At 34.8% G+C, this 18,654-nt stretch overlaps 1 protein-coding gene across 1 annotated transcript in view; it reads left to right on the forward strand.

The window, feature by feature from the left end:
• The window catches only part of KLHL1 (kelch like family member 1), a 185,008-nt gene that overhangs the window by 14,080 nt on the left and 152,274 nt on the right, over positions 1–18,654 (forward strand). Inside the window, exon 3 of the mRNA XM_014966191.1 lies at positions 16,104–16,300. Coding sequence (XP_014821677.1) covers positions 16,104–16,300 — 197 coding nt within the window. The remainder of the gene's footprint in view (positions 1–16,103; positions 16,301–18,654) is intronic.

An 18,654-nucleotide genomic window follows, 5' to 3' on the forward strand; every position in this document is an offset into this window, starting at 1 on the left:
ATTATATCGTTATATTTCTATTAAATATTTTATTTTAGCTTCAATTTTAAATGGATTTCCCATAGTGTGCAGTTTTAATCTTCTCTAAATACACGTCTTAATTAAATCATAAGTTGCTGTTTGCTTTGATATATTTAATTAGGATATGTGCTGTTTATTTTATGACATAATAACTTTACTTTCTTAATAAGAAACAGAAACTGCATATAAACATGATTTATGTTAAAAATGCTTTTTTTGAGAATCATATATGAGAAATTCACATTCTAGGAATATCAGATCATCTTTATCTATATAGTACTCTACACGTTCAAAGGATAGGGCCTACTGCCTTCAGTTGTGGTTTTGCCATTCAGTAATGAACATCATCCACCCAGTTTCAAGCTAGGGATCCATGAAATGAAGAAGATGTCAGTAGTTCTTATCAAGGATGAGAAGGACACAATCTGATTACTAGGTATGAGTGTAAAATGAATGGCAAAATGAATGAGTGTAAAATATCAGGTTAAAATCAGGAATACCTTGATGTAGAATAGCAGAAGACGTTACTGGTAATGTTAAATAGTTCTGTAAGAAGAAGGTGAGAGAAAGAGGAGGTAAGAAGAAGATAAGGGACAGTGTTATTCCACTGGAAACAAAACTGTGGAAATACATTGTATTGTATGGTTCTTTTGCCTCAGTTTTCACCTAAAGAACATATGTAAACACACAGCATAGTTAATACTGATAACAAAAGATAGCATGTAAATGTAGATTAAGAAAAGAAAGAGGTAGCAAAAGTAAGCAAAAAAATATTTAACTATTTTCAAGATGGATACAACTATCTCTGAACATTATTGATTATCTCTGAGAACTTTGGAGACTGGATGAAGAAATTAAAAACTAGAAAAAGCAAACTCCTTCCATTTTCTGCAAAGATTAATATTTTCAGCTGCTTTACTCTCCTTGTTTTGTCTATGCTGTGTGATGCACTTGGTTTATTATATGAGGTGGAAAACTTGGAGGGTTCTTCTTGTGGTTAGGTAACTAAGAACCAGCCTTCACAAATGGATGAAAAGAGAGCTCCAGAAGTAGTATAATCCCAGTGTTTTCTAACTTGCTTCGTGGGAATTTACATCTGTAATATTCTTTCATTTAAACTGTCACATAATGCCCAAACTGCCTTAAAATTGCATTATTATGTGCATCATAATGTCACCTCGAAGAATTAGAAACTTAAGGCGGTAACAAAGGTCTCTGATTGCTTTCACTTGTACTGGTAATACACTGTTATCCTTCTAGATCTAACTAAAATTCAGGAAACATGACTTTATTTTGCATGCTAAAAGAGAACACATATCGGATGCCATGGACCATTCTGGTTTTCATTACTCTGTCTTGTATTTCTGTTCCATCAGGTTCTTTGTCCTGACTTGTTCTGATTGCAGTGGGTTCACCCTGGGCCAGACACCAAATGTCTACCTGGTGTCACCACCCTGTCAGGGCACTATATCACTCCCCCTCCTCAGCTAGACAGGGGAGAGAAAATATAATGAAAAGCTTGTGGCTCAAGATAAGGACAGAGAGAGATCACTCAGCAATTTCCATCACAGGCAACACAAACTAAACTTGGGGAAATTGGTTTAATTTATTACAAATCAAATCAGAGTAGGATAATGAGAAATAAACCCAAACCTTAAAAACACCTTCCCCCCACACCTTTTTCCCAGGCTTAACTTCATTCTTGAATACTCCGCCTCCTCCCCTGCCAGTAGCACAGGGGAACAGGGAATGGGGGTCATGGTCACCTAACACACCTCCTTCCTCCACAGGGGGAGGACTCCTCACACTCTTACCCTGCTCCAGCATGGTGTCCTTCCCACGGGAGACAGTTCTCCATGGACTTCTCCAATGTGAGTCCTTCCCACGGGCTACAGTTCTTCACAAATTGCTCCAGCATGGGTCCCTTCCATGATGAGCAGTCCTTCAGGACCAGACAGTTCACTTTTTCCTTTGTGCTGTGTAGATGTGGGCACTGTAAAGTAAATAGCCACTGAAGTTTTCAGCCACCGTGCTGTGTAGATGTGGGCAACGGGAGCACTGAAAAGTAAATAGCCACTGAAGTTTTCAGCCACTCACGTCTGTGGCCAGTTTAGCTTTTTATTCTTTTAACCCAGGAAGAACAAACCATTTTGGCAAATGGGCGGTTATTCACTCTTCTATTTTCTTTTTCCTGTCACTACCGTCTTAGTTCAAGGAGATTTAAAAAAAATAATAAATAAATTCACATATAGTTGCTGCTGTTAGAGAGAAGTTTTTCCCTAGGAAAATATAGCCGAACATGGGCTTGTTTGCAAAAACTTAAAAATTAAGAGTATTACACTGCAAATATTTTTAGATGTGATTTAAAAGAGGGACATGTTTCCACATTATATTAACTGTCATTCAGTCAGGTTTGTTTTTTCTATAATCTACTTTAATTATTTCATTTTTTACTATGAATCATACATATAAAATAGTAGTTCAAGGGTAAAATAAGCACATCTATGAAACGTTTTACTATAGATAAAAGTGTACCAGCAATAAAATCAAATACTGTTGCAAAATATCAGAATAAAAGTATAGCAAGGGGCAGATTTTGTACATCAGAGACCTGAAGAAAGATAGGTATATTTATCTGAAAGGAGAGTCGTTAATATCTGCTATATCCATCAGTGCAAAAAAAGGTAATAATATTAGTGTGTAAAATTAGTTACATATTGCTTTGTATACGTTCAGTTTTTTGTTTTAACTCCTGTTAATTTAGATAGCCATACGTGTCTGAAAGGAGAGGATTTTCTGGACAGAATTTCTGAAGTCTCTGTTTTGTGCCATTTTTACTAAATCATTGAAATAGGTGATAACTCCAGTTTGCTCAAAATAACAAAATTATATTTTCTACTTTTAAAAATTATTATTAAGTATTCTTTATTTTTTATCTTTCTAAGTACATTCTGTAACTGTGTGTGGATGAGCGTCTGTATTGCGCGAGACTATAAATGTATTAACTCAGAGATTTGCCAGTAAAAGAAGCTTATAGCAGATATTTGGTAGCATGATATGAATAGTCATAATTTGGCTGACATATCATTATAGCTTCCAGCTTTATGGAACATAATTTCGTCTACTTCGGTAGTCATTGATCAAATGGGAATTTGTCTAATCCTTCTGAAAGCATGTGAAGTTTCATCCTCTATAACCTACTGTGGTACTGAGTTAAACTCTATAAATTACATTATTTCTTTTGGTATTTCCAAATTTGCTGTCTTTGTTTGTTTTCTCATAGTTCCTACTTTTGTAACAAATAATTTGTGCAATTCATTTGTGCAAATCATTGCTTTATCTTTGTATGTACACAATAAACCCCTGTTTAGCAGGTTACTTACTAATATCATTAACATCTTAAAAAACATGAAAGTATGCAACACAGGGAGTAATGTTCATCCAGTCTAAAACCAACATTTATTATCACCGTTCTCAACCTACTGTTAGCCTTCCTTTAGCATAACTGATCATGGTTTGGGCCAGCATGGAAAGGTTGGTCACTACTTGACAACCTCTTTGTTATCTTTTTTATTCTAAGTCTTCTGTGAGAAAAGCAAGCAAAAACCAAAACCAAACTAAACCATCAGCACGATAGTTGAAATATTATAATTTCAATTCTGCAACTCAATGGATTTTGAAACATCCTAAATATTACTAGGGATGTAAAAACTTCATGTTAAATCATATTGGACATATTTGTATTCCAGTTGTAAAGGAAGAGAAATATATGGGTAAAAATATATTTTTGGTGTAAATATGGTTTTGCAGCTTTTCTAAAGGTGGTGGGTTTTGCTTTTGTAATCTCTTTTAAATAAGTCATTTCTGACTACAAATGTACTTTTCCCAGGAGCTTTAGAATATGGGATGTGAAAGCTGCTTCCCTTTTTCAGTAATGAAAAAAACTTCAAGAAGTCTTGAAAACTAGTTTGTGTTTATTTATTGTCTTTTAAAATAAATTTAAAAAGTAGTTCTACTAAAAATGTAAATGAAAGTTAATAGATCTTATTTCAAAATTAGGCTATTTACCTATGTCTATTTAAAAACTTATATTGGAATTCAATGATATTTCTGATAAAGCAGAATTCTGATCCAGTAGAGAATCAGAATTCTTTTAACCCATGAGCTAAACATAATTTTGCTACCATCATATTTGTTTCCCTAAACTTTGCTATCAATCTTTGTTGTTTATTTTTAAAACAAAATCTGTATTTCAGGGTTTCATTTTCAAGGGAATGTGTTCAATCTTCTTTGACCTAATTAAAAAGTAGGTTTTTTGCATTATCTCCTTTCGTATTTAATAATGTAAAAGGTTTTCTGTTATAATAGGTCCTAAAGAAATCTACTTTATCTATATAGATGTAAAAGATAGAGATCATAGAATCATAGAATCGTCTAGGTTGGAAGAGACCCTTGGGATCATTGAGTCCAACCATCTACCCTACTCTACAAAGTCCTCCCCTACATTTTATGTAGAAATTAAATATATATGCATATATATATATTTTAAAAAACCCTTCTCTGCTACCCTACAAAATAAAGGCTAGATTTATTTTCAAGACATCCCACTTTTGTGATGACGTGTTTATTTATTATCAAGAGCAATTTCTTGTATAGATATTGAGCCTTTAAAGAATTATCATTAAAATAACTAAATAATATCTCGATGGGAGCTAGGTAGCAACACTAGTGAATTTAATTTAGAAAAAAACCTAAAGAAATTTTTAAAAAATTTGAAAAAGGTGTGTATTGTCTCTGCCAGTTTTGTACCGTCAGGATACTACTTACTTTGCAAAGAAAAATGAACATTTTAACGTCTAATCAACTTCAGGGAGAACCTGCTGTGTGAGAAATCAGCATTTTAAATAAATTCAGTCATGTATTTGAGGCTATGCATATGAGTAAAGTTGGACAAATTGCTTAAGTAAGATACACTTTTTGATTGCTTCACTTTTTTAAAAAAAAACCTTTTCCCTTTTTCCCTTCTTTTAAAATAGGAAGCACTTTTTGGGTAAAAAGGTGTGTATTGTCTCTGCCAATTTTGTACAGTCAGGATACTACTTATTTTGCAAAGAAAAATGAACATTTTAACCTCTAATCAACTTCAGGCAGAACCTGCTGTGTGAGAAATCAGCATTTTAAATAAATTCAGTCATGTATTTGAGGCTATGCATATGAGTAAAGTTGGACAAATTGCTTAAGTAAGATACACTTTTTGATTGCTTCACTTTTTTAAAAAAAAACCTTTTCCCTTTTTCCCTTCTTTTAAAATAGGAAGCACTTTTTGGGGGATTTTTTGGGTTTTTTTGTGGTTGTTTTTTTTTTAAGAAAATACTACTCTGTTAAATAAGGAGTCACAGTTTTAATTATGTAAGAAAGGCTTTATACAATGGTAAATTGTCAACCCTGTATCTCCTAGGTAGTTAGATGACAGAGTCTTGACACACAGTGAAGTTGGACTGTGTTCACTCATGTATAAGCAAATAGAGTTCTAAATAATTGGCAAGGTAGAATTACATGGTGACCAGCAGAGCATCAAGTCCTGTACAGCCTTGATAAGAGATGCTCCTAAGTGAAGGCAGCTGTCCATCTAAGAGTAGTATCAGGAAGACAGAAAATTAGACTGCCAAAAATACTTATTTAAATATAGTAAAGGGTGATAAAGTTTTTTTGAAGATTCAATGTGACTAATTACAAGGATTATAACTGAAGAACTTAATTCTGTAAACAAATTAATAAGGTAGTAGCTGGATATTGTTTTTTCCTGAAATCAGCACAAAACTTTCTAATCACATAAAATAAATTATAATGTAATTGCAAATTGTATCATTCAAATTATATATACATGATGTAGTTTTATTAGTAAAACGTTGCATCAAAATTATGTGCTGCTTTAAGTTTGCATCGATTGCCAAGGGTAAATCACAAATGTTTTTCTACTGTTTTTTTGTGAAGGATATATTGGACCAGTAAAATAAATGCAATTTCAGTACAAGGTACAGGTTTAACCTGTCCACACTTGGCTGCATTTGATTGGTTTATTCAAATAAACAAAGTGTGCTTCATCTGTGATATAATAGAACTGTAACTCAAGAGGAAACAAAGCTTCCTCTTCTGTGTGTCTGTTAAATGTTTCATATGGGCCATCTGAGGAGCTCTGAAGCCAACACTTAGGTGAAATGGCTATGCAGACAGTATATTTCATTTTTCAAGTAGCAAGATGATGGACAGCAGAAAATCTAAGATGGAGATCCCAGTGCCCTGAGATACATGGATATGTATTCTTTGATCTTAGAGCTCAAGATAAGCAGAAATACAGGAGAATGTTTCTTTACCTCATTTTCTTAGTTAATACTTCTTTCTTGATCTCAAAACTTGAGTTTTCAGTATTTGGAATTATGCTTAAATGTTTTAGATAAGACTGGAACTAGAGATTGAGCTTTTGCAGCTTTTGGAATTGGTGACTCTGGGAGCTTTCCTTTGAAGTTATAACAGAGCTGTGAAGTTACTATTATAGATTTCCTCATACTGATCAGGCTATCTAATTAGTTTGCATTCCCAACAGTGATCAGAAGAATAGGCTGATGGTTTCATACTTTTAATTAAACTGAAAAAGTAAAAGTCAGGTAACTAATAGAAAACAAAGATTCCATGATTTATATATGAACATTTGAAAAAAAATTAAATAGCATGGATCATACATGGAAGAGGTTCAAGCTCTACTGCATCGCTTTTAATTAGATTTTATTTAGAAGATTCTTTAATTAAAGTACTGTCAAGTATCTTCCCTGTCAGTGTTATATCTAATAACACACACAGGGCAGACAGCAGGAGTGTAGCAAGAAACTGCCTTTAAGCACAAGGACCCTTAGGTTCTTCCAGAACGGAAGCTTTACTAATTAAATATCCCAGGGAGGTTTGTTTTCTTGCATTTGGTTTGTTTTGTGGCTTTTGTTGACAGAGGAGAAGGGGCAGTTGGGGGCGGGAGGGTGTTTGTTTTTGGTTTTGGGGGGGTTTTGTTTGGTGTGGGTTTTTTTCTGACTCATTTGTCTCTATGAATGAACAGTGAAAATGATTCTCCGCATAGTTTGGGCCTCTGCCAATTTATAGTGCTCCTACTGTCCAGGGGTTATCACAGCCACAGGATCGTTCTTCAACACGCAGTTTGAATGTGACTACCGCAGTTTGGAGGACAACAGAATTTATTGTATGACTGCGGCTGTTTCGTTCCAGTTAACCTCAATGCAAGAGGGAAGTCCCAGACAAGCTTAACTTAATAGATAGAACATAAGGCTATATGTATATTGCTGAAGGCATCTGCTCAGACAAACAATCCCTGGCTCTTAAGTGATGGTAGCCTGTTTACAGTGTTTCAGGCTATTCCTACTGATGCCTAAACAGCATCAGCAGAGTGATCAGACAGGCTGCTCTTGGCTGCCTCTTTAATGTGCTTCTTTCTGGAGTTCCTGCAGTGGAGGCATGCACCAATATCCACTCTGCTGAGCTCAGCTGCCTAACCATGTATCCACAGTTCCAAAAGAAAGCAGAAAATTCAGGAAAATCACAATGGCAGTTTGTGAAAGAGGTCCTCACCTTTCACGCATTTCTCTGCTGCTGTCCCTGCATTGTAAAACATACCTTCATTCCCTTTCTATTCTGTGCCCGCCACACAGTGACTGTGCTGACACGTACTCACAGAACAGGATGAGACTGTATTCACTTCTCCCAGCGGTGAAATCCGGCCCAAAGCAAAGCAGATTTCATTAGGCTGTAAGGTGGACTCATAAGCAAAAATCTTTTGTTGGCACTTGATGCCTCCATCTTTATAACCTTTTGTTCTTAAAGTGTGGGTTTGAACTGCTCTCTGCCACCATAGCACGAGCTGCCAAATCATCACCTGAGAAGCTGAGAAGCTTATTCTGGCAGAGGTGAGTATTCTTGCTTCTGAGCTAGCTTCAGACATGTGGAGAATAAATTACTGCTCCTTCAAATCTCAGAGCTGAGCTCCTTTGTCCTTGAGACATTTTTCCTTTTTTTTTTTTTTTTTTTTTTTTTTTTTTTTTTTTAAAAAAAAAAAAAAAAAAAAAAAAAAAAAAAAAAAAAAAAGTTCTAGGAAAAATATTAAACCCTTTTAAAGAAATTAACTTCTTGATAGCGTGATAGTATAATAATAAAACATGTATATCTTTTTTCTTAAGGAAGTGGTAAACTTAAGTCATGCTAAATTTAGGCTATTATCTATGCAGCATAAATTTCACTTCTGTGTATAAATGCTAACTTGCATATTTCTCCATGGTAACTAAACTATGATTAAAACAACAGTGAAACCAGCCTTTAAAGCCACCTGTTTAACTAGGAACAACCTAATTTACAAAAATACTTAAACTTAGAAATTTCATGGGAATCTAGATCACGTTTTTCCCAGTAGAAAGCTCACTTTTCCATGATCACATAATTGTAATATACTTGGCTTTGGTTGGTAATCATTCTTTTTTTTTTCCCCCCCTCTTTTGGTCTTTTTTTTTTGTGTAATTTTTTTTTTTTTTTTTTTTTTTTTTTTTCTTTCTTTTTTTTCTTTTCTTTTTTTTTCCACCCAGAGGTCAGGGCTTGATTGTGCTCGGTGTAATAGAAAGGCTGTATCTTGCTGACAGATAGATACTGAGAAGTGTGTATTTTGTAGTACTGATTGTAGCAATAGGACCTGTGTGAGGCAGGTTGTTTAGGATAGTTCTGGAAGCCTGGGCAGTGCATTGGAAGCCAAAGGTAGTATACTCCCTTTCATATCATCAATAGAAAGTGACCATTGGAACAAAATCTTCCTAAAATGTACCTAATAGTCAGTACAAGTCTTTTGAAACAAGACTTCCCCTTCCCCCTCAGTATGAAGTTTGCTTTTGTTTGCAAAAGTAAATTCCTGGGGTGGTTTTCAATGTGTGCAGTGTGATGAGTGGAACCTACAGTCTGGAAGCAATCCTAAGTGTTGAATTCTATTGAATAAAAAGAGTTAAGGGAAACTAATGCTTTATATCTGAAATGAGCTTTTGGGACTAATTCTTGTCATTTTCCACCCTATTTCGTGTAAGAGTGCAAGATTTGTGCTATTGCAAATTTAGTTAGTAAATCCTGTTTATATTTGTGTATTTATGAGGTAAACTTCATTTGGGGATTTTTCTCTTTTAACCTGTGAGTTTGTATTCTTCTATTTATATATGTAAAAATAAGCTTAAAATTTGCAAATATAATGTCTGTCTAATAGTTGAGTTATTGGTGACATAATTATTAATACATTGCTCATCTACACAAGTACAAGCTAGTGATCCTTAGCAAATAATCCCAACAATGAAATTCATATTTTAACATTTATTCTATAGCTACTGGAAAAACATATCTTCAGGTGTGTTTCCGAGAAATAAGATATCTTCCTTCACCGTTTATAAAAAGTTCTTATGAAGATTAGACTCCCAGCTAAAAGGAGTTATTGTTTTTACTCCTGTTATTTGTATGTGTATCTTACAGGTGACTAAGTTCAAGTATCTAAGGTGAGCTAAGGCACATCCATGTCAGTTGCTTCATAAGGAGAAAGTAGCTTCTTAATATCGCTCTCTAAAAAGCTGATATTTATAAGTCAACATACAAATTTTCTTTAAAAACATGACATTTCATTTATACAACAGAGGTGGGGTTTGTTTTTTGAGACCCAGAGGTAGAAACACGTCATGGCATATTTTGGCTAATATGCTTTTCTGATCTTTAGGCAGACATTTGCAAGAAGGCTCCTGCTCAGGATTAGGACAGTGTAGTACACTTACTCGTGCAAAGATGTAGCAATATTAGGGTGTACAGTGTTTTACAAGAGTGAACTTATTTAATTTATAAGAATTCTTATATTACGGTGATGGAGGCCTTTTTAATTTTTGACAGACTACATATATTCATGACTGTAGAATAATTAATGAAAGTATTTGTTTTATATAATAATACTTAAATATAGACATAATATAAAAGATAATACTTGAAATGACAATTACCCACAGTTTTGATGTCATGTTTGGTAGTCAAAAGTTCAAAAACTAGCAGCATAACTGACAATGTAATCAAGTATCTAATCACATTCGACAATTATATGGCTAAATGAAGTGAATGCTTTCCTGATTTGAACTTTAAATTTTTTTTAGAGATTATTTGATAGAAATGTAAATTTAAATTACTTTCAAAAAAAAAAAAAAAAAAAGTTTGGAGTCCACTGGGTGAAGAGGTGTTAAAGTACGTTGTCCTTTTCAAGAGCTGAATTTTATCCACGGGGATTAAAAAGAGATGTTGTAGGAACAGAAGATAAATCTGTTGCAGTCAGATGATTCAGTTTAATTTAGAGTTGAGGGGGATTGAATTTGTTCAGGAAGGAAAAAATTTCTGTTAGGAAATTTTTTTTTTCCACTGAGGAAAAAATAATTTTCCTAGTTAAGTCATATGTTTAACTTGGCTTTTATTTATGGTGGATGATACCAAAACGGCTGCCAAAAAATCAGGTTGTTCATCAGCATCCTCAAGTAAACACATCTTTGGGTCATACATAATTTTGGGGCTAATTTATATTTCGTTTAAGTTTTGGCTGCTAGTATGTAAGATTAATAGTCTGATAACAGGGAATGGGGAGATCCGAAGTATTTTTACCCCATTTAAATTGCACTATCTGTTTGCGTAGAAGACTACTGCCTTTTGAGGTAGTATTTATTTGTTTACTTGAATAACTACAGTGAAAAAAAATAATCAGATGCCTTTCTGAATTTTCACTGGTACTAAATGCCAAACCTATATAAACTATATAAAACTATATAAAACTGTAAGGAAGTGAATGCAATCAGCTATAGAGGGCCTCTTCCTCACTTGCAGCTGGTGACCATGATCTGCAGCAAAAAAGTAATAGAAAATAAAGAAGTTTTTGGTCAGGAGAAACCTCTGCAAAGTCAATATACTGTCTGTCATGTTACTTTTCTGAAAACAACTTCACCTTTATGAAAAGTTTGGGAGATGATACAATGTAGAATTTATCTTTTAAGGCATGGGTCAAAGTCAAAACTTTAACATTCACTCAAAAATTGTCTGAAAACTATATCAGAAATATAAATATCAACACTGACTCAGTAAGTCAAATGAAGGTGCTCCTTTTATAAAGCTTTTTTACTTTAAAAGCAAGAAATAGCCATTCTCAGGGAGTGATTAATCTCATTATAAAGTAGGTGACTTAAATGTGGCAGACGAAAACTGCTCTAACACCTCGTATTTCTCTCCATTGACTGTAAAAGGATATCTCAGATGATTAGCTCAGGTGGCTACCTGGAAGGTACCTAAGATTTCGTAAGATTACTGATAAGCTATGCCAAAAAGATCTGTTACAGCAATACGAAAGCATAGCACCTTTCTTATAAGCTTCTTCTAGTCTTAACTGAAATTTGATGCTGTTTCAAAAAAGCAATTTCTTCATGTAACCATAATTCTAAGCAATTAATCTACTATATGAAATTTTAATACACATTATCTGGATACCATTTACTGCCTTTATTTTAAAAAATGGAGACCTAATAGAGAAGCTACATTCCTACAATTGGTTAGTCTATGGAAATAATTCCATTCAAAAATTCTTCAAAACTGCAACACAACTGATCAAGACAGATGAAAAAGAAAGGTTAAAAAGATAAATATCTGATTAAAGGGAATTAGTTCTAGCCTTTGCTTCTGATTTCTTGATACTTCCTATAACTTCACTGATACACCCTTACTCTCAGCTGTCATTGAAGAGAATGTTGAAGAGTCTTGCTATGAATGTATAAATGTGTAACTACAAGAGATAAAATATTTACTGTGCCCATGAGGTAAAATAGTATTACCATGTGCTATGGATCTGGCTTAAAACTTGTTGCTTATGCACTGAGCAAGTAAGCAGTACCTACTGAGTGGTCCCACCATATTTCTATTGACACCCATTGGTCAATAGCTGTGGGAGGCTGATTCCTGTGACACACACTGACAATTCACATCATGCAAATGATGGTAAAAGATGCAGTGACTCCCTGTACGTAAAATTGGTTGTAACAGTGTGGCCTAAGGAGGAGAAATAAAATAAGAGCAAAGGGTAAGATTAAAAAAAATATATGCAAAAAAATCCCCAAACTGTCCTTTAACTTGGAAATAGATTTAGCAAAAGAATAAAGATATCTGGGATTTTTATATATTATGTCTGCTTCACATTTTACAATGAGGTAATAAAATTTATGTATTCATTACAAAGATGCATCCTAAGGACAGGCATTTTAATTTCTGCATAAGCAAAGAACATAAAATTTGTCACACACAGAATTATAATTTAGAATAACAATTAGAATCCATTAAAGTTCCTTTGATTGTTTTTTCTCACATATTTTTTTCATCCTAATTCATATAATACAGAATGAGATTTTAAGCTTTGGTTAATTTGTTTTGCTCAGACTGAAGTACTTGTGCAAGCTTCTTATTGCATAAAAATGTGAGGGGGGAGGTGAATTGAAGAAGCAGTAATATTAATGCCCTCTTGAATATCCTATTAAACATTTTAAAATAGATGCTTGGGTCTCCTAATTTTCAGTATGAAACTGTCTGAAGAGTTGGCATTGTATATACTGAGCCTCTTAACAGGTTTTTTCAGACTCCAACCATGCTAAACACTTGATATCCTAGAGGAATCTGCATAAAAATGTCATTGTACTCTTCTGAAAAAATGAATACAGCCCTTTTGACTAAAATTATGAAGGGGTCTTGATGTTTAAAAATGAAGATAAGTAAGACTTGGAAAGCATTTAGATGGATTAGATACTTAAACACCGTTGAAGCTAATGCTTTCTAAAGCCCTATCTGGAGAGCCCTATCTTCTTATCATGATGGTGCAGAAAAAAAAAAATAGAAAACTAAAAAGGCAGGATAAGACAGTATTGAAAGAATGAAGCACAGTAAACACCTTCTTTAACTCAAGCTGAATGTAGTTTTCTAGCTCTCATGCTGGATATATTGAGTAGTAAATTGGTGTTTCTGAATTTAGTTAAAAATAAGTCAGGCTATAATATATTCATATCCCCAGATATTCCACAAGCCATTGTATACTTAGTCCCTTGGTTAATATGTAAGGCAGAAACTCGTTCACACTCTTCTGTAAAAATGTGAAAGATCTCCTCCAAATGGTCATGTTGATTACATAAAGAAATACATAATTTATAAAACAGATAATAATTTTTATTGACTTAAATTTATTTTAATCCTACTTGTTCCCAACTTTCACATATCACATAAGCGTATAAATAGTATATATGAAAAAGAGATTTAAATCTGTTTTCCTAAATTTGTTTCCATCAGCGCATTGCTCAGTTCATCTACTTTTCGCAGCTGTTTTGCACATTTTTGTTTTTCTTCCTTCTGGCGCTGGGGTGATCAGTTTTAAGCTGAAAACAGGTATCTTTTGATATCCTCCACATGACACAGTGTAACTATATTTTAGGTAATGAATAGTCTGTTGATCCAGACGTTACCTGCAAGCATGCAGCAAATGTGTGAGTGTCACTGATAAATATATGGGTCATATATATGATGTATATGATATATGATATGAATCAGCTGCTGAGTGTGCCTTCTGACCACATTGCCTAAACCCATTGTGGACAGAAATGATGAGAAAAAGTCAGATAACATACAGATAAACTCGTGACATTAATAGAAGGATAAAAATAAGCAGAAGTAAACTCCTGAAATTATGCTGTGTACTTGATCTGACACTCTAACCTTTGCAAAAGGATGTGCTACAACTAAATCTGGTAAAGTATAACTTCCCAGTTTTCATCTTATATTAAAAGCTCCAGATATAGTGAAAGAAGGAGAAAAGGTCAGATCTTCAGTGTTATGGCTATTGTATTTTGGGTTTGGTATTGCAATATAAAGCAGCTTTTTTGGAAAATGGTATTCTGTTGTGAAGTTGAGGATTTTAGAACTCCTCAGTGCAGTGTGATAGAACTATTAAGATTTGTAGATTTCTCTTTATGTGACAACAAATACAAAAATTGTGAGGGGAAAAGACTGAGTTTATCTAACTGTTGAACTATATTACTTTGAACAGAAAGATCAATATACAGCTAATCCTCTTGTAGTTGAAATGATTTTTCTAAGCACAGCAAAATAAAATCAGAAGTGTTAGTTTCTTAGAATTTATATTACTTTTGCACAGTTTAATTTCCTTTTTTTTTTTTTTTTCGGGTTCTCCAAGACATCCTTGTGATCCCTAATTTACAGTTCCTTGAGGTAATAATGTAAGAGATTTGTAAGAGATACAAATGTAAAAAAACATTAATTCAAAAATGATGGTTGGAGGGGAGCATGATGACAAGAGTGACACTTATTCCTCACTAAAAGAAATTGTTTTTTACATTTATTTTATTCTGGCTTACCTTTTGTGTATTAAAAAGTGTATTAGTCTGCAAGACAAAGATAATGACTTGTGAAATTGCAAAATTAACTGCAATATAACTATTAATTAGTGGAAGATAAATATTATGCATCCAGATATGCTATTTTAGCTAATGTAAAGTCTTTTAAAAGAACTAAATGCTGAGAGGCCTGCCATATGTTACTGAGATAAAATTAATCCCAAAGTCACATTATGTCCTGGTTCCAGCAGAGATAGGGTTAATTTTCCCCAGGCTCTGGAAGGGACCCAGGTATCCCATCCCATGTGAGCTTCACCTAGTCTGTAGTCTGGAGCTGCAGGGGCAGGAGGAAGTCCTTGCTGGGGAGTGGGTTGGAGCATCCTGGGTCCAGTTGGTAAGCAGTGGTGCCGTAATTGTGTTTTTATATTCTTCTCTCAGTGTTATTGTTGTTGTTTTCTTATTCCCTTTGCTGTTCTGTTAAATTACCTTTGTCCCAACCCTCAAGTTTTGCCTTTTTCTTCTGATTCCCCCCTCACGGCTCTAGGGGGGGCCCAAGAGAGCGGCTGCCTGGTTCTTTGTTGCCATCTCAGGCCTAACAAGGACACGTTACAAATAAGCAACCTGGAGTTTGAAGATTTTAAGCTCTGTTTTGAAGATATTTATAGTTTTAGTCATATTATGTTAGGCATTTATTTCCTTCCTTACAGGAAGGTAAATGGCTGTGAGTTTTGCTCGGTACCACTGAAATAATACAAGTTTTATCAACAATTCCAATGCACACACAAAAAAAATAAATAAAAAAATCACAGCCTGGTTGACATTCAGATAGTTACTCATATTTTAGTCTCATTCTAGAAACAAAACTACTGTTGCAAAAGTCTGCCTTTCCACACTTTACAGTCTCTCTTTGTATCCCAATGTATGGGGCCTAGAGAACAAGTGATATGAGGAGAGGCTGAGGGAACTGGGCATGTTTAGTTTGGAGAAGAGGAAGCTGAGGGGGGACCTCATTGCCCTCTACAACTACCTGAAAGGAGGTTGTAGAGAGGCAGGTGTTGGCCTCTTCTCCCAAGGGAATAATGACAGGACCAGAGGAAATGGTCTAAAGTTGCAGCAGGGGAGGTTTAGATTAGATATTAGGAAGAATTACTTTACTGAGAGGGTGATCAGCACTGGATCAGCCTGCCCAGGGAGGTGGTGGAGTCACCATCCCTGGAGGTATTTAAGAAATGTGTAGACATGGCCCTTCAGGGCATGCTGTAGTGCCCAAGATTATTGGTTTGTGGGTGGGTGTGATGTGGTGGGGTGTTGTGTTTTGTGGGGGGTTTTTTGTTGTTGTTGTTTGGGTTTTGTTTTGTTTCTTTTTAAGGTTGGACTCTATGATCTCAGAGGTCCCTTCCAACCATGGTGATTCTGTGAATTCTGTGATTCTATGTAGTTGAATTAATAGAAGTTTAAAAAGAAATGTTTCTAATACTATAACGTTCCAGTCACTGAGGTGTCCAGTCAGACATACTAATCCTCCTTCTCTTCAATTTTTTATGGAGAGTTTTGTAAGCATCAAGTAAACAAGTTTGCATGTGTTATCAATCCTTTTTTTAGGCTGCCTGGAACTGAAAGAAGACACCATTGAAAATCTTCTGGCAGCTGCCTGCCTCCTCCAGCTCCCGCAAGTGGTAGAGGTTTGCTGCCATTTTCTAATGAAGCTTCTGCACCCATCCAACTGTTTGGGAATACGAGCGTTTGCTGATGCGCAAGGATGCACAGAGCTTATGAAGGTGGCTCACAACTACACCATGGTAAGGCGGTTTTAAAATATCTCAATTATGATCTTCTGAATCCTCTATATTTTCTGTAAGTAAAAATATCTTGTTAGTTTTTGGCTTGAAATCATTCTGTATCTGTATGTAGGAGTGGTGATTCCTCTCAGCATCACAGAAGTTATGAGAATTGGCCTGCTGTGATGAATACAATGTCTGCTGAATCAGAGCAGTACATGCCTTAATTAGATGCATGTTCACATACAGGTGATAATAGTAAAAAGTATCTGTAAGTCCTTAGAATGCTTTTTAATCACTGTTCCTTTTTTGTTGAGCTTTAGGCAAGCTTTGTAATTGTCATTGTTATGCATGGGGATACTATAAAGGGAAGTTTTGTGGTGGTTTTTTTTGTCAAGAATTATCCCTCCTTCTATTCATTGATGAAGTAGATTAAGACAGAAAGTTGAAGACATAAATAATTTTATCCAACAATATTTCACAGTTTTCTAGTTACACCTGACAGAACAGGTATGGCATTAATATTAAAAATTAATCAGAATCAATGAAGCAAAAATATGCTACTTATTCAGAAACTAAATCATATCGGTAGTCATTTGATTCTTAGTAGTTTGACAAAATTAAAAACATCTGCCTCACGAAATTAAACTTACATAAAAAGTAGATTACATATCATTTCTGAGAAATAATGGTCCCTTAAGATCCATACGGAAATTATTGTTGAAGTAATCGAGCAGGTTTCAATGAATCTGCTGTGCTTGTCCAGCAGTTATGTCCTTTATTTAGTTATTCTTTTCTCTAACTAATACTATATTGTAATTCACAGGTTTATTATGTTTTTCTTACCACTACAGCTCAGGTAGTAATACCCATTTTACACTTATGGAGCTATTTCTGTGGCTGGTTTTAATTTTCTTTGCATTTAGACATTTAAACTGTAGTTTTCCAGGTCCATACTAGCCAGTTTAACCTTTGTCTGTCAGTGGAGAGAAATAAGCTTTCAGATCAGAATTCATCTGAGGTACCTTAGAATGAGATTGAATTAGAGCTAAACAGGTATGTGTTGAAAAAAATCTACATTTTTTACATTTTTTTTTAAGATTTATGTATTACTTTGATATTTTTTCTTTTTTGAGTGAAAAAAAATATAATGAACAATGAAAAAAATTAATAAAACCTAATAGAGGAAAATCATAATTTTTAAAAAATCTCATGGTTATTTAAAACAATTAAAATATTTTTGGTGGTGAATGAAATTACTCATTATAGCACATTTGAAGACTCATGACTAATATATCTGACACATCACAAAGTACACAAAGTTCTGTGCCAATTTCCAAAACATTAAGTATATTATATGATTAGGGACCTGGAGCATCTCCCTTATGAGAAGAGGCTGAGGGACCTGGGTCTTTTTAGTCTAGAAAAGAGAAGGCTGAGGGGGGATCTGATCAATGCTTATAAACACTTAGAGGGTGGGTGTCAAGAGGATGGGGCCAGTCTTTTTTCAGTGGTGCCCAGGGACAGGACAAGAGGAGATGGGCACAGACTTGAATATAAGAAGTTCCATCTGAACATGAGAAGGAACTTCTTTACTTTCAGGGTGGCAGAGCGCTGGAACAGGCTGCCCAGAGAGGTGGTGGAGTCTCCTCTGGAGACATTCAAACCCTGCCTGGACACGTTCCTGTGCAACCTGCTGTAGGTGGACCTGCTTTGGCAGGGGGGTTGGACTCAATAATCTCCAGAGGTCCCTTCCAACCACATGTGATTCTGTGATTTTGTGATTATGGGAAATTCACCAACAAAAGACAGTACATCAAAAAGGAAGTCAGTAGTAATTAATAAGCAGGCTTTGATGTAACTACATTTATAAGCATGCACAATAGTCACACTTTGTTAGAAAGACAAATAGTCACATCTATCCAGTTATGCGTTTACAATACTTTTTCTGTACGTGATTAAACTTCCAACCCAGTGAAAACATAATTCTAAAGTTAAGCTTCATAATACATATTTTCCTATCATGTTATTGCATTTAGGTGTGAAGCGCCTCATATCTTTTTATTTACCGTTTTGTGTTAAAGGGTAGGGGTGACCAGTTGTGAGTGGGGGAACAGTGCCTTATGACTTGTCTTGACAACACTTGAATCTTTATAAGAGAAAAGGGATTATTCCTTCTATGTGCATGCATAACTGGGAAAAACTATGGTTCAGGGACGGTACCCTGGAAAGTGTGATAGAGGAACAGCAGAGACTTGTAATGTGAAGAAAGAGTAGAAAAGTGATGGGCAGAGCAAAAAGCAGATGCATAGTCTTTGAAGTAATGGAAAACATTATTTTTTCCTTCAGACTCCAGGGAACTAGTATGAACTGTG

Source organism: Calidris pugnax, unplaced genomic scaffold (genome assembly GCF_001431845.1).
Source record: "Calidris pugnax isolate Ruff unplaced genomic scaffold, ASM143184v1 scaffold20, whole genome shotgun sequence".
Classification (NCBI taxonomy): Eukaryota; Metazoa; Chordata; class Aves; order Charadriiformes; family Scolopacidae; genus Calidris; species Calidris pugnax.